Source organism: Carcharhinus amblyrhynchos, chromosome 35 (assembly GCF_965287045.1).
Source record: "Carcharhinus amblyrhynchos chromosome 35, sCarAmb.v2.hapA, whole genome shotgun sequence".
In the NCBI taxonomy this organism is placed as follows: domain Eukaryota; kingdom Metazoa; phylum Chordata; class Chondrichthyes; order Carcharhiniformes; family Carcharhinidae; genus Carcharhinus; species Carcharhinus amblyrhynchos.
In genome coordinates, this window is record NC_137358.1 from 12,086,482 (window position 1) to 12,114,074 (window position 27,593).

Below are 27,593 nucleotides of genomic sequence, written 5' to 3' on the forward strand. Positions count from 1 at the left end.
CATACACACACACACACTCACAAACACATGCACACGCACGCACAAACACGCATGCACACATTCACAAATACGCACACGCACGCACACACACGCACACACTCACAAATACACACACACACACGAACGCATGCACGCACGCACACGCATGCACACGCGCGCACACACACATGCACTCACAAATACACACACATACGAACACATGCACACGCACATGCACACACACACACACACACACACACACACAGAGGCAAGGGTCAGGACCTTACACGCTGATATTCATTGCAGTCAAAGAGCAAGACCGCACTTACACAGGAACAATCTCCTGCACAAAACGCTTGGGCAGCTTGGTGGCACAGTGGTTAGCACTGCTGCCTCACAGCGCCAGGGACCTGGGTTCGATTCCCGGCTCGGGTCGCTGCCTGTGTGGAGTTTGCACATTCTCCCCGTGTCTGCGTGGGTTTCCTCCCACAGTCCAAAGATGTGCTGGTTAGGTGGATTGGCCATACCGAATTCTCCCTCAGTGTACCCGAGCAGGCGCCAAGTGTGGCAACTAGGGGATTTTCACAGTAACTTCATTGCAGTGTTAATGTAAGCCTACTTGTGACGAATAAATAAACCTTAACATTCTGGAGAACTGGGTTCGAATCCCGCCACAGCAGGTGGTGGAAAGTAAACTCAATAAAAAATATATGGAATTAAGAATCTACTGATGACCATGAAATCATTGTTGGAAAAGCCATCTGGTTCACCGGTGTTCCTTCAAGGGAGGAAATCTGCCGTCCTTACCCGGTCTGGTCTACATGTGACTCCAGAGCCACAGCAATGTGGTTGACTCCCAACTGCCCTCGGGCAACTAGGGACGGGCAATAAATGCTGGCCCAGCCAGCGATGCCCATGTCCCAGGAATGAATAAAAAATAATTGCTGAACTGGGTGTCCACAAAGTAGAGAGTGTTTCAGAGATATGACCAATTCAGCCAGCCCCAGAAATGAAGGAGAAAGAGTTAGACCCAGCACAAAGCAAACCTGACAATGAGTGGCATGGTCCCTGCCCGCCCAGTCCCTCCGTGCCCACTGGAAGCACTCTCAGATCCCGTGTCCTCCCCTTAGCCACACCATTGGTCAGAGGAGCTGGGGTGAGACTGGAGCACGACATTGACAAAAAAAATGTGGTTTTGCTTTCCCACATCCAGTTTCCTCCCACACCCCAAAGATGTGCGGGTCAGGTGGTTTGGCCATGCTAAATTGCCCCTTAGTGTCAGAGGGAGTAATAGGGTAAATATGTGGGGTTCTGGGGATAGGACTTGGCTGGGATTGCTGTCGGTGGAGGCTCGATGTGCTGTATGGCCTCCTTCTGCACTGTAAGTAATGTAAGGGGCAATTTAGCATGGCCAATCCACCTACTCTGTACATCTTTGGACACTAAGAGGCAATTTAACATGGTCAATCCACCTAACCTGCACATCTTTGGGCACTAAGGGGAAAGTTAGCATGGCCAATCCACCTAACCTACACATCTTTGGGCACTAAGGATAATTTAGCATGGCCAATCCATCTAACCTGCATACCTTTGGACACTAAGGGGCAATTCAGCATGGCCAATCCACCTAACCTGCACATCTTTGGACACTAAGGGGCAATTTAGCATGGCCAATCCACCTAACCTGCACATCTTTGGACACTAAGGGGCAATTTAGCATGGCCAATCCACCTAACCTGCACATCTTTGGACACTAAGGGGCAATTTAGCATGGCCAATCCACCTAACCTGCACATCTTTGGACACTGATGGGTAATTTAGAATGGCCAATCCACCTAACCTGCACATCTTTGGACACTAAGGGGCAATTTAGCATGGCCAATCCCCCTAATCTGCATATCTTTGGACACTAAGGGGCAATTTAGCATGGCCAATCCACCTAACCTGCATATCTTTGGAGTGCAGGAGGAAACCGGGAGCACCTGGAGGAAACCCACGCAGATACAGGGGAGAACCTGCGCACTGGCTGTCACCCAAGGCTGAATTGAACCCGGGTCCCTGGCGCTGAGAGGCAGCAGCGCTAACCCACTGTGCCACCGTGATGCAGTCATGAGGTGTTCCAAACCTCATGGTGCCGAGACTAAAGATCCCATTGGTGTGTAAAGCAGCGTATTTCTTTCTATTTGGAGAGGGATGCTGTATCTTCATGCATAAAAATGTGTAAATAGAGCATGGATGACCTCCCTCCAGACATGCACAACACAGGCAAAAAACATTAGAGACTTGAAGTGCTAAGCCTTTGTGCAATTCTCGAGACGTGAGCTTGAAATCATAAATAAATTTAAAGCCTCGATCGTGTATTTACTGAAGCCACTTCCTGAGTTAATAAACAACAGAATGTAGCAGAAAGGTTGTTCAGAAGCTCCACAACGCTGCCTTTGGCTAAAGGCCAAAACTCTCTCTGATTTCACCTTGTTTTGACAGTTTAGCATGACCAAGATTAACATTGGCATTTACACAGCAACAGCTTACACCGAGGGTTGTACCTTTCACATCACAAAAAGAATGTCCCAAAGACTAAAGGATTACCAGGCAGTGTTCGATGCCAAAGAAGATATGTCACTGTTCGGTTGGCTCTCACCATTATCGTCCTGTGGTGCAGTGGGGTTAATGTCCCCGTCTCTGAGCCAAAAGCTCCAGGTTCAAATCCCGACCCAGGACTATCCCTGTTTGCTGTGCAGATACGTGGATTTGGGCCGGTGTCTGTGAGGGTTTGCGCATTCTCCCCGTGCTTGCGTGGATTTTCTCCAGGTGCTCCGGTTTCCTCCCACACCCCAAAGATGTGCCCTTAGGCTAATGGGTGTAACAAATTGTCCCTAAATTAGTCTCCCCTCAGTCTGGTTTCCAATGTGGAGTGCCACAAGCATAGACAAGGGTCTCGGGTGGAAGAGGGGACTCACAATGGCAGCGCGGGCTCGTTGGGCCGAAGGGCCTGTTTCCCCTGCTGTGTTGTTCTTTGTTCTTGGACTCGATGGTCATGGAAGGGGCATTCATGACATAGCCAAAACAGAACCTCAGCCTGTCAAATCCTTCCAAACGCGCCAGTGGTTGGCAGTAAAAGTGGGAGAGATCCGTGATCAGCCATGTTTGATGTGGAGTGGTGCCCTCAAGCTACAGGTGACAGACTAAATTGGCTAAACTGCCCCTTAATGTCCAAAGATTAGTGCAGATTAGGTGAATTGGCCATGCTTAATTGTCCCTTAGTGTCCAAAGATGTGCAGGTTAAGAACATAAGAAATAGGAGCAGGAGTAGGCCATCTAGCCCCTTGAGCCTGCCCCGCCGTTCAATAAGATCATGGCTGATCTGAAGTGGATCAGTTCCACTTTCTCACTTTCTCCCCGTAACCCTTAATTCCCTTGTCTATCAGAAATCTATCTACCCGTGACTTAAATATATTCAGCGAGGCAGCCTCCACCACTTCAATGGGCGGAGTATTCCAGAGATTCACCACCCTTTGAGTGAAGAAGTTCCTCCTCAACTCTGTTCTAAACTGTCCCGCCCTTATTTTGAGGCTGTGCCCTCTAGTCCTGATTTCCTTCCTAAGCGGGAAGAATCTCTCTACCTCTACCCTATCCATCCCCTTCATTATCTTGTAAGTCTCTATAAGATCCCCCCCCTCCCCGCTCAGCCTTCTAAACTCTAATGAGTACAGACCCAGTCTATTCAACCTATTTTCATAAGCTAAGGTGAGGTGGATTGGCCATGCTAACTCGCCCTTAAAATCAGGGGGATTAGCAGGGTTAACGTGTGGCGTTATGGGGATAGAGCCTGGGTAGGATAGTTGTCTGTGCAGGCTCGATGGGTCGAATGGCCTCCTTCTGCGCTGTAGGGATTACACGAAGCTCCTTCCTGAACGCACTGATTAAATCTCCCCCCCCCGGCACGGCTGAAGTCCGCTCTTGCGGGGGCAGCCCTTGCAGTGGAGCACACTCCCAGCATTCCCTGCAGGAAGCAGCATCGTCCGGCAACCCTGGGGCCAGCTCAGGAGGACAGTTCCTGTCTTGTTTTCTCTTTGCTCTGACCCTCTGACCCCGTTTTGTGTTTTGCAGCTCTGATTTCCCACTGACCTGCAGGCCAAAGCAGGAATCGAGCTCATCGAAGAGACAAAACAGAATTTGCCACCTTGAGGTCCCCTACTTTGCTGCCGTGCAGGTTTTTAACATCTCTCTGTCGTGCCCAGGGCCTGGGCCTCTCCAGGAGGTTGCATGGATTCAAGAATTTAAACCATTCCAACACAGTAGGTGAAATTAAGCATTCTATTTGAACCATTTCCTCCCTTCCAGCCTGGCTGTGTACCTGTGTGTAGATCATAGAACCCCAACTGCACTAAAGAAGCCATTGTGTCCTCTGCACCAACCCTCTGACAGAGTATCTTAACCAGGCCCCCTTCCCCGCCCCATCACTGTAACCCCACATATTTACCAGCCACCTAACTTGCACGTCTTTGGACACTAAGGGACGATTTAGCATGGACAATCCACTCAACCTGCACAGCTTTGGACTGCAAGAGGAAACCGGAGCACCCAGAGGAAACCCACACAGACATGGGGAGAATGTGCAAACTCCGCACAGGCGGTGACCCAATCGATCCTGGGTCCCTGGCGCTGTGAGGCAGTGGTGCTAACCACTGTGCCACCACGATCCCAGGGAGAACTCCCACATTCGTCCACTCCTGGAGAGAACTCCCACAATCCTGGGCAGAACTCCCACACTCCCGGGGAGATCTCCCCCACTCCCTGGCTGCTGGGAATAACTCCCACACTCCCACATTCCCAGGAGAACTCCCACATTCCCAGGAGAACTCCCACACCCCTGGGGAGAACTCCCACACCCCCACACTCCCACAATCCCTGGGGAGAACTCCCACACTCCCGGGGAGGACAGCCAGAATCCCACACTCCCATGGAAAACTCCCACACTCCTGACATCTGTCCACTTTCGTAGCCACATCATCATATGGCCACTCAGCCTTCTTTGGCCTATGGGCTAGAACATGGTCATAAACGTGACAGTTTTCACATACTGGACAGCTACAAAACCTAAGCAAGTCTGAAACAAAAACTGTGAACCTTGGCCGGATAAATTTCTGTCTCAGCTACCAGACGTCTAAAACAATCTTTGCCTTGGATACATCTCCCATACCTCCCAACTTCAATAAACCCCACCAATGCCTGCTCCTGGAACGGCTTCCTGGCCTCAGAGAGAATAGGACACACTAAAGGCCATTTGGCCCATCGCATCTCTGCTGGAAGCCCATTTTCCATCTCCTTCCTCCTGTCTTTTTACAATTCTCCTTTCCAAATGCTTAACCAATTCCTTCCCAATGGCTTCTTGCGCTCTATGCATACCGTACATAGAGTATGTAGGGGGAGAAGGAAGGGAGAGGGTGCAGAATATAGTGTCACAGTCATAGCTAGGGTGTAGAGAAAGATCAACTTAGTGCGAGGTGGGTCCATTCAAAAGTCTGACGGCAGCAGGGAAGAAGCTGTTCTTGAGTCGGTTCGTACGTGACCTCAGAGTTTTGTATCTTTTTCCCGACGGAAGAAAGTGGAAGAGAGAATGTCCGGGGTGCGTGGGGTCCTTAATTATGCTGGCTGCTTTTCCCTGAGGCAGCGGGGAGTGTAGACGGGGTCAGTGGATCGTTTGCGTGATGGACTGGGCTTCGTTCACGACCCTTTGCGTTCCTTGCGGTCTTGGGCAGAGCAGGAGCCCATACCGAGCTGTGATACAACCAAAAGGCCTCTTCAGCCGCTGAGAAAATGATGCGTCCGATCTTTTCTGTCTTGTAGTCAAGCTAATGCCACCGTACAACTTGACAGTCGTCAATAATTCCAGAATCGGGACAAATTTTGTTTGGCTGGTGGAGCGTGATGACGTTTTTGAGGATAAACTGAAATTTGAAATGAGATATAAGACTGAGGACGAACACTGGAGAGTAAGTTCATTCATTTTTGTATACCGGGTGGATTTTCCAGAAACGTGCAGCTTAGGGTGGATCAGCCATGTTAAATTGCCTTTGGACGCTAAGGGGCAACTTACCATGGCCAATCCACCGAACTATCTTTAAACTGTGGGAAGAAATCGGAGCGCCCAGCGGAAACCCACACAGACACGGGGAGAATGTGCAGACTCCACACAGACAGTGACCCGAGCCAGGAATCGAACCCAGGTCCCTGGTGTGCGAGGCAGCAGTGCTAACCCACTGTGCCGTCGTGCCGTCCCATGTTTACAAAGTCTACGAAATTGGGTGGAAGATGGAGAGCATTTTCAGATCCTACCAAAATGGGCAGCACGGTGGCGCAGTGGTTAGCACTGCTGCTTCACAGCGTCGGGGACCCGGGTTCAATTCCCCCCCAAGCCTCAGGTCACTGTCTGCTCGGGGTTTGCACGTTCTCCCCGTGTCAGAGTGGGTTTCTTCCCATTGCTCCGGTTTCCATCCAAAGATGTGCGGGTTAGGTGGGTTAGCCATGCTAAATTGCCCCTTTGTGGCAGGTGGAGGAGCAGGATAAATTTGTGGGGTTATGGGAATAGGGCCTGAGGTGTTTGTGCAGGCCCGATGGGCTGAATGGCCTCCTTCAGCACTGTAAGAATTCTACGGTTCTTTAGTGGTGAACACAGCTCGTGGTTCAGCACTGTGCCACAGGTCATCTCGCCAAGCAAGGAGGCAATGGCCTAGTGGTATTATCGCTAGACTATTAATCCAGAAACTTAGCTCATGTTCTGGGAACCTGGTGTTCGAATCCCGCCACGGCAGCTGGTGGAATTTGAGTTCAGTAAAAAGAATCTGGAATTAAGAATCTCCTGATGACCATGAAACCATTGTCGGAAAAACCCATCTGGTTCACTAATGCCCTTTAGAGAAGGAAATCTACCGCCCTTACCCGGTCTGGCCTACATGTGACTCCAGAGCCACAGCAATGTGGGTGACTCTCAACTGCCCTCCAAGGGCAACTAGGGATGGGCAATAAATGCTGGCCCAGCCATTGTCCAATGAAGAATAGAAAGGAAGTCTTTGCTGGGAGCTTCAGGTTGAGTTACCCACCATTCTTTCACGTTCTAGGATGCCAAGAGGTTTCAGGTTGTGCAAAATGAACAGAGGACGAAGATCGATGCGGCTAACCTGAAAGCAGACCGCGTCTACAAGGCGCAAATCCGTGTTAAGATCGTCGAGGACAATCCAGAGAGATATAACAGCACGTGGAGCGATTGGAGTCACACGGTGACATGGAAATCCAAAGCACCCCTACCCTCTGTCGGTAAGTACTCAACACCATTGAATCATAGAACCCCTACAGTGCAGAAGGAGGCTATTTGGCCCATCCAGTCTGCAACGACCAGAATCCTTCCCAGGCCCTATCCCGGGAACCCCACATATTTACCCTGCTAATCCCCCCTGGTCAATTTAGCATGGCCAATCCAACCTAACCCGCACATCTTTGGACTGTGGGAGGAAACCGGAGCATCTGGAGGAAACCCACGCAGACACAAGGAGAATGTGCAAACTCCTCACAGTCAGTGACCCGAGTCTAGCTCAAGCCTCTGGCACTCTGAGGCAGCAGTACTAACCACTGTGCCACCTTAGTAAGGTACATAAAAGAATCACTACTGTCCTTCAGAGAAGGAAATCTGCCATCCTTACCCGGTCTGGCCTACCTGTGACTCCAGAGCCACTGCAAGTTCACTGTTAGCCACCCTCTTTTAAAGTTCATTTATTTAGTGTCACAAGAAATTTACGTTAACACTGCAATTATGTTACTGTGAAAATTCCCTAGTTGCCGCACTCCGGCGCCTGTTCGGGTACACTAAGGGGGAATTTAGCACGTCTTTCAGACTGTGGGAGGAAACCGGAGCACCCGGAGGAAACCCACGCAGACATGGGGAGAACATGCAGACTCCACACAGACAGTGACCCAAGCCGGGAATCGAACCCGGGTCCCTGGCACTGTGACGCAGCAGTGCTAACCACTGTGTCACCCGTAGCAGACATTAAGAGCAGACGCTCCACTTGATCTGAGCCAAAAGTCCGAAAAGGGATTTGGCTCAAAGGTGCCCTACTTCTCTGCCATCTCTCTGCTTCCATCGCAGCCCTTACATTCCATTGCTTACGGACTTAGACTGCTCGGCCTAAGAAGCCAGGGCTGGGAAAGTGTAGCGATAAGAAGAGATTCCACAGGCTGGGGTTATTTTCGTTGGAACAAAGAAGGCTGAGGGGAGGACTTGATAGTGGTGGACAAAACTGTGAGGAGACGAGTTAGATTGGACAGGATAAAATTGCTTCCCTTGGCGGAGAATTCTAGAACCAGGGGTCATGAACGTAGCCCAATCCATCACGCAAACCAGCTTCCCATCCATTGACTCTGTCTACACTCCCCGCTGCCTCGGCAAAGCAGCCAGCATAACTAAGGACCCCCCCCTGCACCCCGGACATTCTCTCTTCCACCTTCTTCCGTGGGGAAAAAGATACAAAAGTCTGAGGTCACGTACCAGCCAACCCAAGAACAGCTTCTTCCCTGCTGCCATCAGACTCTTGAATGGACCTAAGTTGATCTTTCTCTGCACCCCAGCTATGACTGTAACACTACACTCTGCACTCTCTCCTTTCCTTCTCTATGCTTTGTCTGCAGAGCGCTCAAGAAACAATACTCCTATGTTAACACACGTGACAATAATAAGTCAAATCAAATCAGATCAAATCAAGGGCGGGATTTTCCAGCAGTGCAGGCCCAAATCCTGAAAATCCTACCCAAAGTCATTGGCTATGATTGGCCATGCTAAATTGGCCTAGTGCCAGGGGGCAATCAACGGGGTAAATGAAGGTTTTGGAAGTAGGTGGGATTGTGGTTGGTACAGACTCGATGGGCCGAATGACCTCCTTCTGTACTGTCGGGATTCTATGATTCTCTGAATACGTGTCCTCTCTGGCCAAGATGTCAACAGCCATTGGCTCAACAGGTTCTCTCCAACGTTGACCTATCTCCTTTCTCATTTTCTTTCCCAGGAGTGATGCAGCCCATCCTGGTTAGCTCGCTTATATTCGCCGGAATCCTGATTGCGGTTGCCGTTAAATATGTGACAATAAAGAGGTGAGAACATTCTGGAATGTTACCTCGGTGAAGTAGGTTCAGCGGTGCTGCCAGAGAGCGGGTTCCCTCATCACCACTTAGGCCATAAAACATTAGACAAGGGTCGTGGGTGGAGAGGGGGACTGGTGGTGTTGAGATGGCAGCGCGGGCTCGTTGGGCCGAAGGGCCTGTTTCTCGGGCTGTTTTATGTTCTTTGTTCTTTGTAAGGCCTACATTAACGCTGCAATGGAGTCACTGTGAAAATCCCCTAGTCCCCGGAGCCTGTCCGGGTTACACTGAGGGAGAACTTAGCACCTCACCAGCACGTCTTTCAGACTGTGGGAGGAAACCGGAGCTCCTGGAGGAAACCCACGCAGACACGGGGAGAACGTGCAAACTCTACACAAGACGGTCACCCAAGCCAGGAATCGAACCCGCGCTGCGAGGCAGCGGTGCTAACCACTGTGCCGTCCTGCCGTACTTGCAAACAGGCCATAATTTCTGCCCTTCTCCACATGGCTTGCTGAGTCATAGAATCATACAGTCCAGAAGAGGGGCCCTTCAGCCCATCGAGACTGCAACGACACACAAGAGACCCCTGAACCCCCTCTTAATTCCATCTACCAGTGCTTGGCCCATAGCCCTGAGTGTTATAGAACATAGTAAGAAGTCTCACAACACCAGGTTAAAGTCCAACCAGTTTATTTGATAGGAAACCCACAAGCTTTCGGAAACGATGTTCCTTTGTCAGGTGAGTGAAAGCTGTCATACAGAAAGAAGTGGCACTGAGACCAAGATGAGATCAACCATGACTGTATTGAATGGCAGGGCAGGTTTGAGGGGCCGAGTGGCCTACTGCTCCTAGTTCTTATACTCTTTGTTCCCTAGGTACAAAGTGAAGAAACTTCAGTGGCTTTCTATCCCAGATCCGGGGAAATTTTTTTACGAGCTGAACTCAACCTATGGAGGTAATTTTCAGGTAAGTCAGAACATTTAGCACCATGTCAACAGCCCATTTCCTTCACCAGTCACTGAAGGTAAGCGTGCAGGTGCAGCAGGTGGTAAAGAAGGTAAACGGTATGTTGGTCTTCAGCGTGAGAGGTTTGAATACAAGATCCTGTCCTGGTCCCCCCCCATGCCGACACTACAGTTAAGAAAGCCCCACCAACGCCTCTACTTTCTCGGAAGACTAGGGAAACTTGGTACGTCAGTGACAGCTCTCACCAACTTTTACGGATGCACCATAGAAAGCATCCTTTCTGGTTGTATCACAGCTCGGTATGGGCTCCTGCTCTGCCCAAGACTGCAAGAAACTACGTAGGGTCATGAATGTAGCCCAATCCATCGCGCAAACCAACCTCCCATCCATTGACTCCGTCTACACGTCCCGCTGTCTCGGGAAAGCAACCAGCATCATTCAGGACCCCACACACCCCGGACATTCTCTGTCCCATGATGTTCCGTTGGGGAAAAGTTACAAAAGTCTGGGGTCACGTATCAACCGACTCAAGAACAGCTTCTTCCCTGCTGCCATTGGACTTTTGAATGGACACACCTTGCATTAAGTTGATCTTTCTCTACACCTTAGCTACGACTGTAACACTACATTCTGCACTCTCTCATTTCCTTCTCTATGAATGGTATGCTTTGTAGTAGAGGCGGGTACAATTTTGTCTGTTAAAAAGCATTTAGATAGTTACATGGGTGTAGAGGGACATGGGCCAAATCCGAGCAATTGGGACTAGCTTACAGGCTTTAAAAACAAAGGGCGGCATGGACAAGTTGGGCCGAAGGGCCTGTTTCCACGCTGTAAACCTCTACGACTCTATAACTTCTTCCCTGCTGCCATCAGACTTTTGAATGAACCTACCTCGCATTAAGTTGACCTTTCTCTACACCCCAGCCATGACTGTAACACTACATTCTGCACTCTTTCCTTTCCTTCTCTATGAATGGTATGTTTTGCCTGTATAGCGCGCAAGAAACAATACTTTTCACTGTATCCTAATACATGTGATAATAATAAACCAAATCAAATCCAAACAGGTAAGTGTGCAGGTGCAGTAGGCGGTAAATGGTATGTTGGCCTTCATAGTGAGAAATTTTGAGTACAGGAGTAGGGATGTGTTGTTATTATACTGGGGCCTTGGTGAGGCCACACCTGGAGTGTTGTGGGCAGTTTTGGTCTCCTTATCTGAGGAAGGATGCCCTTGCTATAGAGAGAGTGCAAGTGAAGGTTCACCAGGCTGATTCCAGGGTTGGTGAGTCTTATATATGAGGAGAGATTGAATCGATTAATATTATAATCACTAGAGCTTAGGAGAATGAGGGGGGAATCTCATAGAAACTTATAAAATTCTAACAGGACTAGACAGAGTAGATGGAGGAAGGACATTCCTGATGGTGGGGTTGTCCAGAACCAGGGGTCACATTCTAAAGATATAAGTTGACCATTTAGGACTGAGATGAGGAGAAATTTCTTTACCCAGAGGGTAGTAGGAATCCGCCACGACAGAAAGCAATTGTGGCCAAAACATTGTGGTCGAAATTTTACCACCTAGTCCACCACGGGAATCAGAGCGGGCGAGGAGCGGACAACGGAAAGGTAGGCCGACCTCGGATGGGATTTTACAGTTTTGGGGTGAGCGAGGCCATAAAACCCCTGTGTTTTCAAGAAGGAGGTAGACGTAACTCTTGGGGTGAAGGAGATCAAAGGATGTCAGGGGAAAGAGGTGGACTGAGGTGGATGGTCAGCCATGATCAGAATGAATGGTGGAGCAGGCTTGAAGGGCTGAATGGCCTACTCTTGCTTCTAGTCTCTATGAATCCACAGAAAGGTTAAGAGCACAGAAGTGGCAGCAGGGAAGACGCTGTTCTTTAGTTGGTTGGTACCAGACCTCAAGCTTTTGTATCTTTTTCCCGATGGTGCAAGAGAGAAGGGTGCGTGGGGTCCCGGCTGCTTTTCCGAGGCAGCAGGAAGTGTAGAACAGAATCGATGGTTGGGAGGCTGGTTTGCATGATGGGAATGAGCCACGTTCACAACTCTTTGTAGTTTCTTGCAATCATGGACACCAAGCGGTGATATATCCAGGAAGGACGCTTTCTATGGCGCATCTGCAAAAATCAATGAGAGTCGTAACAGACATGCCGGATTTCCTTAGCCTCCTGAGAAAGTAGAGGCGTTGGTGGGCTTTACTTAACAGGGGGGCGGTTGGCGGGGGGAATGCAGGAGAACAGGAATGCAAAGTCACGTCTACCCCAGTTGACCCTCACTCTCCCTGAGAAGGAGCCTGTACGGGAAGGCTGAATAAAGATGCAACTGAAATCTTAGGTTGAAGTTGAAATGAGTTCTGCTGACGGGCTACCGGTTTGAATCATTGCCATACTGTGAGACGTTAGTAGAACAAAACCACATTGTTTCAGAAAGGAAATATGAGTTTGATAGTCTTGTAGATGAAGCATGTCTCCAAAATATTAGTAAGTATGTTTTTTTCTTCTCTTGTGGTTCCGTTTCAAATCTATGCTAAGTCACGTGCGCATGCCTTTTTATAAAATTTTCTGAAAATGCCAGCCTCCCTCTGAGGTGAGACCAGTTTACTTCTCCATTCTCACCCCCTTCATTGACACTCAATGAGCTGGTTAAGTGTTTTCCCCCCCCCACCCCCCGCCAGCCAAGGTTCTGGATCACCTCTCGCTGCTTCTCCTCAGCGAGGGTCAAACCACAGACACCTTTGGAACGTTACTTCCACCTCTCGCTCTCAACCGAGGTGCAATCCTTACCACGAAATGGATCATTTTGTTTAAGAGAGCGTTATGAGCAAGCAAAGGTCACCATGCTTGCTTTGTTCCTTTAGCTTCTCCAGTAGAGACGGCACGTACGGGAGGTGTCCCAGACCCCGTTGCTTCTGACGCCCTGTGCCCCATCTTCCACCAACCCCCTGTAACTTTTAATGAGAGTAATAGCAGGCTTGCTGAGTTCTTTTTTTAAAAGTTAAGTTTATTTGTGAGTGTCACAAGTAGGCTTGTATTAACACTACAATGAAGTTACTGTGAAAATCCCACTAGTTGCCACACTCTGGCGCCTGTTCAGATACACTGAGGGAGAGTTTAGCACGGTCAATGCATCTAACCAGCACCTCTTTGGACTGTGGGATGAAACCAGAGCACCCAGAGGACACTAAGGGGCAATTAAGCATGGCCAATCCACTTAACCTGCACATCTTTGGACACTAAGGGGCAATTTAGCATGGCCAATCCACCTAACCTACATATCTTTGGACACTAAGGGGCAATTTAGCATGGCCAATTCATCTAACCTACATATCTTTGGACACTAAGGGGCAATTTAGCATGGCCAATCCACCTAACCTACATATCTTTGGACACTAAGGGGCAATTTAGCATGGCCAATCCATCTAACCTACATATCTTTGGACACTAAGGGGCAATTTGGCATAGCCAATCCACCTAACCTACACATCTTTGAACACTAAGGGGCAATTCAGCATGGTCAATCCACCTAACCTACATATCTTTGGGCACTAAGGGGCAGACACATGGTGAATGTGCAGATTGCTGGGAATCGAACCCAGGTCCCAGGCATTGTGAGGCAGCAGTGCTAACCACTGTGCCATCATTTTTTTCCTTAGCCTCACTGAGAAATCAGTTATATGATGCACTATAAATTCCAAATACCTCGAGGCACGCTACTTCCATAGTTAGTAATTCCCGGAACAAGTCACTAAGTCAGTAGCCAGGGGCTTATAGCTTGAGGGACCCACTGTACATCTCAGCAGGAGTCTCTCCCACTCTTACCGCCTGCCATTGGCATGTTTGGAAGCATTTGCAGGTTGACACTCAACCTGTTTCGAATGCACCTTCCTTGGGCTTAAAGTCCTGGAATGGGACTCGAACCTGGAGCTTTTGGCTCAGTATCAGGAGTGCTCCCCACAGCACCTCCCGTTAAATATGCATGCCCCTTCCAATTTTTGTTCCACTTAATGTGAATGAAATTTGCTGTTGCCGGGCACGAGATCCAAGCACGGGGACATGGGCATCAGATCGAGGTGCGGGCAAGGGTGTTCTTGTGCCGACATTTGCACTCAGCTTCCTGCCCACTAGCCGAATCATAGGCCGGAATCTTACACCATTCATGTACCAATCCATTCAAGAACTTCTTCCCTGCTGCCATCCAACAAGGCAGATGGTGGAATTTGAATTCAATTTTAAAAAAATATCTGGAATTAAGAACCTACTGATGCCCATGAAACTACTGTTGGAAAAACCCATCTGGTTCACTAATGCCCTTGAAAGGAGGCCAGACTTTTGAACCCTTTTCCCAACAGAAGAAGAAGGTGGCAGAGAGTATGCCTGGGGTGCATATTTATGCTGGCAGCTTTCCCGAAGCAGCGGGAAGTGTAAACAGGATCAATGGATGGGATCTCAAAGGCGCTGTGAAAATGCAAAGCCACTCGCTTAGTCTCCAAACTGTGTGCAAACTCACCTCCCCCATCAAAGATGTGCAGGTTAGGGTGGATTGGCCGTGCTAAACTGCCTCTTAGTGTCTAAAGATGTGCAGGTTAGGTGGATTGGCCATGCTAAATTGCCCCTTAGTGTCCAAAGATGTGTAGATTAGGTGAATTGGCCATGCTAAATTGCCTCTTGGTGTCCAAAAATGTGTAGGTTAGGTGGGTTGGCCATGCTAAATTACCCCTTAGTGTCCAAAAATGTGTAGGTTAGGTGGGTTGGCCATGCTAAATTACCCCTTAGTGTCCAAAAATGTGCAGGTTGGGTGGGTTGGCCATGCTAAATTACCCTCAGTGTCCAAAGATAAATCGGTTATGTGAATTGGCCATGCTAAATTGCCCCTTAGTGTCCAAAGATGTGTAGGTTAGGTGGATTGGCCATGCTAAATTGCTCCTTAGTGTCCAAAAATGTATAGGTTAGGTGGGTTGGCCATGCTAAATTACCCTTAGTGTCCAAGGATAAATCAGTTATGTGAATTGGCAATGCTAAATTGCCCCTTAGTGTCCAAAGATGTGTAGGTTAGGTGGATTGGCCATGCTAAATTGCCCCTTAGTGTCCAAAAATGTATAGGTTAGGTGGATTGGCCATGCTAAATTGCCCCTTAGTGTCCAAAGATGTGTACGTTAGGTGGATTTGCCATGCTAAATTGCCACTTAGTGTCCAAAGATGTGCAGGTTAGGTGGATTGGCCATGCTAAATTGCCCCTTAGTGTCCAAAGATGTGTAGGTTAGGTGGATTGGCCATGCTAAATTGCCCCTTAGTGTCCAATGATGTGTAGGTTAGGTGGATTGGCCATGCTAAATTGCCCCTTAGTGTCCAAAGATGTGTAGGTTAGGTGGATTGGCCATGCTAAATTGCCCCTTAGTGTCCAAAGATGTGCAGGTTAGGTGGATTGGCCATGCTAAATCGCCCCTTAGTGTCCAAAGATGTGCAGGTTAGGTGGATTGGCCATGCTAAATTGCCCCTTAGTGTCCAAAGATGTGTAGGTTAGGTAGGTTGGCCATGCTAAATTGCCCCTTAGTGTCCAAAGATAAATCGGTTATGTGAATTGGCCATGCTAAATTGCCCCTTAGTGTCTGAAGATGTGTAGGTTGGGTGGATTGGCCATGCTAAATTGCCCCTTTAGTATTTGGGAGATTAGCAGGGTGAATATGTAAGGTTACAGGGATGGGGCCCGGGTGGGATTGCTGTTGGTGCAGGCTCAATGGGCCAAACGGCCTCCATCTGCACTGTAGGGATTCTATGATTGGATGGTTCTCTGGTTCCCCTGGTGCTGAAAGTTTGTTTTCGTCTCTTTCCCTTGGCAGAAATGGATCGGGATGACGTTGCCAGCTTCCTTCAGCAGCACCGAGGACCTTCAGACAGAGATCTCCTCCGTCGAGATCTCAGGAATAAAGGACTCCGAGTCTTTCATCAAACAAGACTACGTGTCGGATAGCAGTGGCTTCAAGAGCATCGGAAACTCGTCCTTGTCCAGCTTCGCCAACCAAGGCTACTTCTGGTTCAGCTACCCCAGCGCCTACGAGATGGATTCCTGCAAAGTCTACTTCAGCTACGACCGCAGTGGCCTTCGGTCGGACAGCGAGCGAAGTGGATCCTATCGGTGCCTGTCCTCGTCCAGTGACTCGCTCTATGACAGCAGTCTTCAGTATTCGCCCTGTAGCGTCTTCGAAAGAGGCTTGGCTCACGACCATTCCTTGGCCCAAGGTGCGGCGAACGGCAAAAAAATGGACGACCCAAAAGCCGGGCAGCCGAGTCACGAGGAACCATTTCAGCGCGCGCAGGAACCGGGCAACGTCGGACAGCCGCAGGGGAACCATTGGGTGGCCAAGGGGAGCCACGAGTGCCTCAATCCCACCGCCCAGATCCCCCTCTTCGAATCTTTGCATTACGCCTTTGTGTCCCTGGAAGACCTAACCCTTAAAAACAAAGCGGAAGGTGCCAGTCAATGTGCCTCCAATGGGCGCGTGCTTGAGGAGGGCCAAGCCGAACTTTTGCCCGCCACCGAATCTGCTCTGAGCGCAGTGTACCCTCCAGACGGGCTGAGGCAGGAAAGTGCCAGTATCTTTAAGACCACATCTCTGAATCTGGAGCAATCCAGTGATGCGTATCTCTCTCTCAAGGAAGTCCAGAGTAAATACAGTAATCAGTCAATATAGGGCAAAGATTCCTTCAATAAGGAAACGTTTGCACTATTGAGATTCCGTGCTGACTAGCTTCAGACAACATTTTATCAAGGATTACAAGGGAACAAATTGAAAACAATGTAATATAGCGTCCTATCAGTTTTAGCTCTCATTTCTGCCATTCTTTGACCATGGATTTTACCACACTGCCCGCCACGGGAATCGGCGATGTGCGATGGAAAGATCTGTTGAGCTCAGGTGAGACTTACAGGCGACCGAGGCCAGAAGAATCCTGCCAATTATGAAAGCCTTTGAGTCATGTTGTCCAGTGTAAAGACGCCACCACGCATCCTATTTCAACTAGGCCCCTAAGGCCTAACTGCACTTTCCTCGCAAATATTTACGACACCAACATACGAGCCAGCAAGGGAGAAGGACTATATTCTTCCTCGTCTGAAGGAGTGATTCTTGTTGCGATGCGCCTCCCGGTGCCTGCAACGAAGACTTTCCTTTCCTTGTTAACGTCCAACTGACTAACCCGGCGAAACGTAGGCCGGGGAGACGCGATGCTTGAGAGACAGGCAGTTCCCCCTCAATCTGCTATCCAGGCCCTTCAGAAATGTGTAAATGGCCAACAATCTGAGGAAGGTGTGTTTGGGGGTGAGAAATGTAACTCCAGGCAGGAGGTCTAAAGAATTTGACAAGACGAAGACTTGGCGTCAAGACAGTCCCTCTGGCGACCCCAGGATTCCGCCAAGAGCTTTCCGTCCAATGAATTTAAGAAATGCCAATGTACGCACAGCAAGATCTCACAAACGCCAATGAGATAATATCAAGATCACCAGATCTACTGACAGGATATGAGGGGTAAGAGACTAACCAGAGGACAAGCGGACACCCCTCTCCCCCCTCCCACTGCTCTTCTTTATTCCAGCACCCAGGATCTATTACATCCACCAGAGAGGCCAGACAGAGCCTGAATTAACTGTCTCATCAGGTAGCACAATGGGTTAGCACTGCTGTCCCGCAGCGTCAGGGACCCGGGTTCGATTCCCAGCTTGGGTCACTGTCTGTGTGGAGTCTGCGCATTCTCCCCGTGTCTGTGTGGGTTTCCTCCGGGTGCTCCGGTTTCCTCCGCAGTCCGAAAGACGTGCTGGTTAGATTAGCATTGGCCGTGCTAAATTCTCCCTCAGTGTACCCGGACAGGCACCGGAGTGTGGCGACTGGGGGATTTTCACAGTAACTTCATTGCTGTGTTAATGTATGCTGATTCGTGAGACTAACAAATCATCACCCTCTGACAGTGAAGCCTGAAGTGGAAGCGGGAATTATGTACTTGGGTGGAGAGGGAGGATGTGAGGGGGATGAGGGGAATGTGGGGGGGAGAGGGGGGATGTTGGGGGGGATTGAGAGAGGGGGGATGTGGGGGGAGAGAGGGTGAGACTTGAACTCACAACCTTCTGACTCAAAAGGCAAGGACTCAATCTGTGGAGCCACAGCTGACACCAATGTGATGCCAGAGGCCAAGGAGGTTTCAGGTTCCATTTCAAGGACTCTGGGGAATGCATTACATGAGGTACAAATGACCCAGAGGGGGATCAGCCAGGCTCCCTACAGTGACTGCTGCTAGAAAGGACCCTCGCCTGTCCTGTGACCGTAAAGACCTACCTAATGAACTTTGGTCTCACAATCAGACGTGACGGACGGCCATTTTTGTCTACGATCGAGTGCCAAACTGGATCGACAAGACACTCAAAGCAAACTGAACTCAAACCAACTCTGCAGGGACCTCATAGGAGGGAAGTGAAGAGTAGCATTGGAGAGAAGAAGAGGAAGGAATGGGACTGAGAAAAATATTAACCGTTAATCATGAAATCATGAAACTGCTTTGAATTGATTTTATAACATGTAGCATTTGATGTGTGTTTTTAATTATTGCGATAATAGTGTACCTTTAAGATGTGTAATTTGTGTATTAGTTCATGTGAAGGAGGTATTAAGATTCAACTCTGTTCAACCGGCGCCGTTTTGTCTGCAACCGGCAGCCCACATGCTGATAATGAAGAATGATTGTTTAATTTTAGGGTTGTCCCTGGGATTTCAGAGTAGAGTTTAATTAGGTATACTGACATGATGGGGGAGCTAAGCTTACAGAGAGACAAGCAGGCAGTTGCTGCTTGAATTTGATCAGAGCAATAGCTCTTTTTTCTCTCTCTCTGTCCATGGAAATTGAAATTTGGGACCTGCTAGAGGTCTGGAAAAGGCAAGAGATATATTCTTCCCCTCTGGACTTCTGCTATATGAAGACAGGTCTTTCTCTGGAGGCTGCTGTTTGAGAGCCAGAAGACAGGTATCTCCATATCTCTGTCCAGCGGTGATAAAAGGTGATAGAAGACTAGCAACCAACATATTTTTGTATATTTTTGCTAACTGATTCTGAAGAGGAATTTGTGTCAATCACAATATTGCTTAAATTGGAAATAATAGAGATAAATTTAAAGAGTCATAGAGGTTTGTGTTTATTAACAGCGGGTTTGAGTTTAAGAGCAGTGGGGTTATGCTGCAACTGTACAGAACCTTGGTGAGACCACATTTGGAATATTGTGTTCAGTTCTGGTCACCTCACTATAAGAAAGATGTGGAAGCATTGGAGAGAATGCAGAGGAGATTTACCAGGATGCTGCCTGGTTTGGAGGGTAGATCTTATGAGGAAAGGTTGAGGGAGCTGGGGCTTTTTTCTTTAGAGCGGAGGAGGATGAGAGGCGACCTAATTGAGGTTTATAAGATGATGAGGGGGATAGATAGAGTGGACGTTCAGAGACTATTTCCCCAGGTAGATGTAGCTGTTACTAGGGGGCATAACTATAAGGCTCATGGGGAGAGAAATAGGAGGGGTAGGCACAACATCGAGGGCCGAAGGGCCTGTACTGTGCTGTACTCTTCTATGTTCTATGGTTACAGCATGGAAACAGGCCCTTTGGCCCAACTTGTCCATGCTGTCCTCTATTTAACCTCTATGCTAGTCCCAATTGCCCAAGTTTGGCCCATATCCCTCTATACCCATGTATCTGTCTAAATGCTTTTTAAAAGACAAATTTGTACCTGCCTCTACTACTCCCTCTGGCAGCTCATTCAAGACACTCACACTTTGTGTGTGAAAAAATTATCCCCCCAGACCCTTTTGTGTCTCTCCCCTCACCTTAAACCTCTGCCCTCTAGTTTTAGACATCCCTACCTTTGGGAAAGGATATTGACTATCTAGCTGATCTGTGCCCCTCATTATTTTATAGACCTCTATAAGATCACCCCTCAGCCTCCTCTGCTCCAGGTTTCGCCGTTAAGAATTATATTGTGTTATATTTAAGTATGTCAGCTGGCAACAGTTATGCCAATTCTGTTTGTTATAGTTAAACTGTAGTATTAAATAAAATGCCATAAAGACTTCCTAGTGGGTCAACAGAACTCGGAGCAAATGGGATCAAACTACATGGGGGGGGGTGGTGAATTAGGATATTGAATGATCAAAATGAATGGAGGGGCAGACTCAAAGGGCCGAATGGCCTACTCCTGATCCTTTTTTCTACGTTTCAAAGAGACCTCACTCTCACATTAATCCCAAAATCAAAAATAGCTGGGGTCTAGGCTAACCATATTACTTATCTTGGAGTGTCTGATCTGGTCCGAAACATTTTTTTGTCAATCGTTTTATGCTGTGTAGTAAACATTTTAAATGTATGTATCCGTGGTGACGGATTTGGTGATGATGGTGGTCTTTAATGTAATTTGTTGAAATCACTTGCTGGAATGTGGGTCTCACTGGCAAGACCAGCATCTGAGCGACTTACTAGGCCATTTCAGAGGGCAGTTGAGAGTCCACCATATTGCTGTGTGTCTGGGGTCACGTGTAGGCCAGACCGGGTAAGGACAGCAGATTTCCTTCCTTTGTATTGAATTTAAACCCCATCAGCTGCCCAGGGTGGGATTTGAACCAACATCACTGAGACATTGAGCCTCCAGATTACTTGGTCAATGGTATTAACCATTACACTTCCCCATAACCAAGGCAACATAGAGCTTTATATTGTCACATTGGGCACAAGCTATTAGTCGCAAATAGGTTTACGTTAACACTGCAGTGAAGTTCATTGCGAAGATCCCTTAGTGGCCACGGTCTGGTGCCTGTTCAGGCACACTGAAGGAGAATTTAGCACTTAACCAGCATGTCTTTGGAGGGTGGGAGGAAACCGCAGCACCCGCAGGAAACCCATGCAGACATGGGGAGAATGTGCCAACTCCACATAGACAGTGACCCGAGCCGGGAATCAAACACCGGACCCTGGAGCTGTGAGGCAGCAGTGCTAACCCCCCACCACTGTACGTGGTAATCCAGATCTTGATCTGGAATCCTGGCCATGTGCCAACATCTTAACACGTTCAGAGGACATAAAGAAGTGATCTTGGGCCTGTCTTTACAAAGAGGTGCACACTGGTGCCTTCTTAATTGAAATTTAATTGAAATACAACTAATAAATGTGGGGTAAAAAAGCATCAGCAAAGATTGTTAAACTGCCAGATTATCTGAAAATCATTCTGATTCACTCAGGAAATCTGCCATCCCTACCTGGCCTGGTCTACATAGAGTCACAGGCCAGAATTTTACTGCCCCACCCACCATGGGAATGAATGCGGGCGAGGGTCGGACAACGGAAAGTTCCATTGATCTCCGGCGGGATTTTACGGTTTCGGGACGAGCAAGGCTGTATAATCCCATCCAGTGAGTCATAGAGCAATACAGCTTGGAAACAGGCCCTTTGGCCCAACTGGTCTATGCCAACCATTGTGCCCTCCTTGCTGGTCCCAAATGCCCACGTTTGGCCCATATCCCTCTAATCCTTTCCCATCCATGTACTTTTCCACATGCTTTTTCAACGTTGCTGTTGAACCTGCCTCAGCCTCTTTCTCTGGGCCCCTTCCTCATGCACACCACCCCCTGTGTGAAGATGTTGCCCCTTTTAAGTCTTTCCCCTCTCACCTTTAACCTACGCCCTCTAGTTTTCAATCCCCCTTTCTTGGGGAAAAGACTTTTGTGCATTTATCCTATCTCATAATCTTGTACACTTCAATAACGTCATCCCTCATTCTCCTACAATCCAGGGAATAAAGTCCTTTCCTGGCCAACCTCTCCCTGTAAACTCAGGCCTACTAACCCTGGCAACATCCTCATAAATCTTCTTTCGACTCTTTCCAGTTTATCAATATCTTTCCTATAACAGGGTGACCAAAACTGTACACGATGCTCCAAGTGCAGCTTCACAGGTAGCACAGTGGTTAGCACTGCTACTTCACAGCTCCAGGGTCCTGGGTTCGATTCCCGGCTCAGGTCACTGTCTGTGTGGAGTTTGCACATTCTCCTCGTGTCTGCATGGGTTTCCTCCGGGTGTTCTGGTTTCCTCTCACAGTCCAAAGATGTGCGGGTTAGGTTGATTGGCCGTGCTAAATTGATCGTAGATGCATAGGTTAGAGGATTAGTGGGTAAAATATGTACGGATTGGGGGCAGGGCCTGGGTGGGATTGTGGTCGGTGCAGACTCGATGGGCTGGAGGACCTCTTTCTGCACTGTAGGGCTTCTATGATTTCTATGAACCAATTATTTATCCAACATAATGTCCCAACTCCTGTCCTCAATGCCCTGGCTGATGAAGACCAGTGTGCTTGAGTGCCTTCTTCACCATCCTGTCCAGCTGTGACGCCGCTTTCAACAAACTGTGTACGTAGAATCCTATCGAGCATCGAGCCTGCACTGACCACAATCCCACCCAGGCCCTATCCCCATAACCCACCTTAGCTAGTCCTCTAAGGGGCAATTTTAGCATGGCCAATCCACCCTAACCTGCACTTCTTTGGACGGTGGGAAGAACGCACAGATAGTGACCTGAGCCAGAATTGAACCCAGGTCCCTGGCGCCATGAGGCAGCTCTGCCAACCACTGTGCCACCGTGCGCCCCATGTGACTCCAGGCCCCACAGCGACGCGGTTGACTCTCCAAAATGGCAGGTTGTTGGATATGGAACCTCGTAGGAGCAGAACAGCACTCTAAGTGCATCACAGGGGCTGCCTCAAGGAGACAGCTCACCCCCATCTTCTGAAGGGCAACTAGGGATGGGTAATAAGTGCTGGACTTAGCCAATGCAACCCACATATCCAGAATTAATTATGTGCACTCTACTGGATGATCGAAGATGTTCAAGAGGTCATATCCTCCGTATTTACAATGAAATGTATGTTTTGTAATGTTTATTTTATTTGTTTTTGAAATTATAAAACAATATATAAGCCTGACGGGCCTCCTCAAGGGCAGGCTTTTTAACTTTCATATCAGTTTTTGAATAAAAGAAAATTTATTTAATTTCAAATTATTGAAATCTGGAGCAGCGCTGAGGGGGAGCGGCACTGTCAGCAGGTGCTACACTCTGGGTGGGGCATTAAACACACTAAGAAGTCTCACAACACCAGGTTAAAGTCCAACAGGTTTATTTGATAGTAAACCCACTAGCTTTCGGGGGTTTGCCCCTTCGTCAGGTGAGTGGGGAGTTCTGGTCACAAACAGGGCATTTAAAGGGACACACTCAGTTTACAGAATACTGATTAGAATGCAGGTCTTTACAGCTAATCAAGTCTTAAAGGTGCAGACAATGTGAGATAGCATTAAGCACAGGTTAAAGAGATGTCTCTAGATAGGACAGTGAGATGTTGCAAGTTCAGGCAAGTCATGGGGGTTACAGATAGTGTGACATGAGCCTGTTGGCGAGCACTTCAGTGGTCACAGGCCTCTGATCTTCGGGTAAGCCTTCTCCTTCACGACACACGACAGCGCGGAGTCGCCAAGCAGAAACTGATAGCCAAGTTCCACACACGAGGATGGCCTCAACGGGGTTCATGTCACGGGGAAAGCAGGACTGGCTGGTGGGGCTGGGGGAACATTGGGGCTGGCCTGCGGAGGTCCGGGAGACCAGCGATCTGGGAGTAGGGGGGTTTCGCAAGGCCAGAGATGCGGGGTCAGGGGGGCTGGCCAGAGATCAAGAGGCTGGCAGTGCAGGGCTATGACGCATGTGCTGATCTCGGCACTGACAGATTGGCACATGCGCAGTGGCGCACTCAGCTCAATGCTGCTGGCTTCTCCAGCCCCGCCGCCTGATTATCAGAGTAAATCCCACTAGGGCACTGTGCAGTGCACAGGGTGTGGGACATTCACTCCAGAAATCACACTGAGAAAAAACACTGGGATTTACTCCCATTTTCCCACAAATTGGGGACTTAGAATTTTTTTGGGAGAATCCCGGCCTAGCTTTTCCTCTTAAGCAGCCGTCCCTTGGCACTGGTTCAAAGACGAACAGGGAAGTTCTCCCCAATGTCCCGGCCACTATTTACATCTCAGTCAACATCCGGTTCACTAATGCCCCTTTAGGGAGGGAAATCTGCCGTCCTTACCCAGTCTGATCTACGTATGACTTCAGAGCCACAGCAATGTGACTGACTCTCAACTGCCCTCTAGCAAATCAAGGGCAATTAGGGGACCAAGAATCCTGACAGTGCAGAAGGAGGCCACTTGGCCCATCGAGTTTGCACCTACTTTCCAACAGAGCAGCTTACCCAGGCCCATCCCCCTGCCCTATTTTGCAACTTCAGATGTTTACCCTGTAAATCCCCTTAACCTGCACATCTTTGGACACTAAGGGGCAATTTAGCATGGCCAATCCACCTAACCTGCACATCTTTGGACTCTATGGGGCCATTAAACATGGCCAATCTACCTAGCCTTTGTTCTGTGGGAGGAAACCAGAGCACCCGGAGGAAACCCACTCAGACACGGGTAGAATGTGTAAACTCCACACAGACAGTGACCCGAGGCCGGAATCGAACTCGGGTCCCTGGTGCTGTGTGGCAGCCTTCCTCCCAGGCTGTGCCTCCTCCCCTTAGGCACCTGCGGCTTCACCCCTCGGCACTGCTCGGTGGGCATTGGGGTTTGCCAGGGTGCCAGGATGGCACTTCTCCTTTGCCCTTCACCTCCCAGTGAGGCCTCAATGGCCTTCGGTTATACCAGTGGCATATACCAGTCCCCTCTTACTGGGGACCAGGCCTGATCCTCACCAGTGTGGACCTTCTCACTGTTAGGGCGAGTAAGCTCAGGCGACTGTCTCCCGGACTCACTAATGATACTCAAATGGATCGAAATAGGTTTTTTCATTCATTTTCACAGGATGTGGTCATCGCTGGCTGGGCCAGCATTTAATGCCCACTCCTAACTGAGTCTAACCCCATTTCTGAGTCAACCACATTGATGTGTCTCTGGAGTGACATGTAGGCCAGACCGGGTGAGGGCAGATTTCCTTCCCTTTTACAGAGGCGCCAGAGAAAGCAACCTCTCCAGACGTATCGCAGCTTGGTATGGGCTCCTGCTCCACCCAAGGCCGCAAGAAACTACAAAGGGTCGTGAACGTAGCCCAATCCATGACGCAAACCAACCTCCCACCCATTGACTCCATCTACACTTCCTCCAGGTGGGATTTGAATTCAAATTCCATAAAGAAAGTTCTGGAATTACTGATGATGATGAAACCATTGTCGGAAAAACCGCCACTAATGCCTTCTCGGGGAAGGAAATCTTACCCGGCCTGGCCTACATGTGACTCTGGGGCCACAGCAATGTGGTTGAGTCTCATCTGCCCTCTGAAGTGGCCCATTTAGTTTAAGGTCAACTAGGGATGGGCAATAAATACTGGCCCAGACAGCGACACCCACAAATGAATAAAGAAAAGCTTCTGACTTAACGAGAGAGGGAAGAGGCAGCCAAGTACGGCTGGGCCTCAGACCAGCTGCGACGCCCAAAGCAAGTAATGCAAAGAATATCCCATGGGGAGGCGCTGTTGTCACACTCAGAATACTGGAGGAGTTACCCTTGCGCACGCCGTTAGATTTAAGGGAAAAGAGTTGGAAAAGACGAGGGGGCAGGAACGGAAGAGACACGAGGAAGGATTGGGGAGAAAAGGGGAAAACAGCCTTCTCCACCAAGAATGTGAAACAATGCTCAGTTTTTCTGAACAAGATGATACTCAGTCCCGTCTCCAGTTAAGTTTTTGAAGCAAGTTATTAGTGTCACAAGTTGGCTTACATTAACACTGCAATGAAGTTACTGTGAAAATCCTCTATTCGGGTACACCAAGGGAGAATTTAGCACGGCCAATGCACCTTAACCAGCACGTCTTTGGGACAGTGGGAGGAAACCGAGGCACCCCGAGGGAACCCACGCAGACACGGGGAGAATGTGCAGACTCCACACAGACAGTGGCCCATGGCTGGGAATTGAACCTGGGTCCCTGGAGTTGTGAGGCAGCAGTGCTGACCACTGTGCCAAGTAGGGTTTTACAAATTACAGTCTTTGTAAGAATGAACTTGTTTAATTTTTACTTCTTGCCGGTCCCTAGCCGATCAGATTAAGATGTGTTCCGCTCAGTGAGAAGCTGCAACCTCTCTCAGATACAAAGTGCCACCTAGTGAGGGAAGAGTGAAGTGTCACAAAGCCACCATACCCAAGGAACCTGCATTTCTATGGCGCCTCTCGTGTCTCCAGGGCGTTTTGTTTTCATTCTTTCACAGGCCAGCATCGCCCATCCCAAATTGCCCTTGAGAAGGTGGTGGCCCCTTTAAACCACTGTAATCCCCGTGGTGTAGGTACACCCACGGTGCTCTTAGGGAGGATGTCATGGAATCATAGTGCGGAATCTTCCTGTCCCTCCCGACCAAGGGAATCGCAGTGGGTGGGTCGTGGACCTCAACAGGATATTCCGGCCTTGGGAGTGAGCGCAGCTGGAAAATTCCATCCATAGAGTTTTGCAGCATAGAAAGAGGCCCTTCAGCCCATCGTGTCTGTGCTAGCCATCCTCAGAAGCTAGTGTCCCTTTTACCAGATTCCCTTTATTTACAAACTCAAAGTTTGTTTAATAGTGTCACAAGTAGGTTTACATTAACACTGCAGTGAAGTTACTGTGAAAATCCCCAAGTCACCACACTCCTGTTTGGGTACACTGAGGGAGAATTTCACATGATTAATGCGCCTGAACAGCACATCTTTGGGACAGTGGGAGGAAATCGGGTCACCCAGAGGAAACCCACGCAGACACGGGGGAATATGCAGACTCCACACAGACAGTGACCCAAGGTTGGGAATTGAACCCGGGTCCCTGGTGCTGTGAGGCAGCAGTGCTAACCACTGTGCCACCATGCTTAAGGTACAAGTCAGAGTCCAAACACACACACACACACACACACTCACACACTGACACACACACACACACACAAACACACACACTCTCATACACACATTCACCATTCACACACACACACACACACACACACACTCACACACTGACACACACACACACACACAAACACACACACTCTCATACACACATTCACCATTCACACACACATACACACACACACGTACACACACACACACTCACACACACACTCACACAGACTTGCACACACACATACATTCACATCCACACACTCACACTCACACACACACACACACTCACACACACTCACACTCACACACACACACTCACACACACAAATTCACACACACACATAGACACACACATACACATGCACACACATTCACACACACACTCATACACACTTACACAAACAATTGTGTGCACACTCACTCACACTCACATTCGCACACACACTCACACATTCACACATACGCTCACACACACACACACACTCGCACACATTCACACACTGTCACAGACACACACACACATGTACATA

At 48.9% G+C, this 27,593-nt stretch overlaps 1 protein-coding gene across 1 annotated transcript in view; it reads left to right on the top strand.

Annotated features, from left to right (window-relative positions):
• The window catches only part of LOC145361639 (interleukin-2 receptor subunit beta-like), a 38,829-nt gene extending 20,740 nt beyond the window's left edge, over positions 1-18,089 (top strand). The window contains exons 4-9 of the mRNA XM_080217519.1: positions 4,090-4,277; positions 5,830-5,975; positions 7,101-7,296; positions 9,039-9,123; positions 9,991-10,081; positions 15,936-18,089. Of these exons, the coding sequence (XP_080073645.1) occupies positions 4,090-4,277; positions 5,830-5,975; positions 7,101-7,296; positions 9,039-9,123; positions 9,991-10,081; positions 15,936-16,787 (1,558 nt within the window). The 3' untranslated portion in view covers positions 16,788-18,089. The remainder of the gene's footprint in view (positions 1-4,089; positions 4,278-5,829; positions 5,976-7,100; positions 7,297-9,038; positions 9,124-9,990; positions 10,082-15,935) is intronic.
• Positions 18,090-27,593: the final 9,504 nt, after the last annotated feature.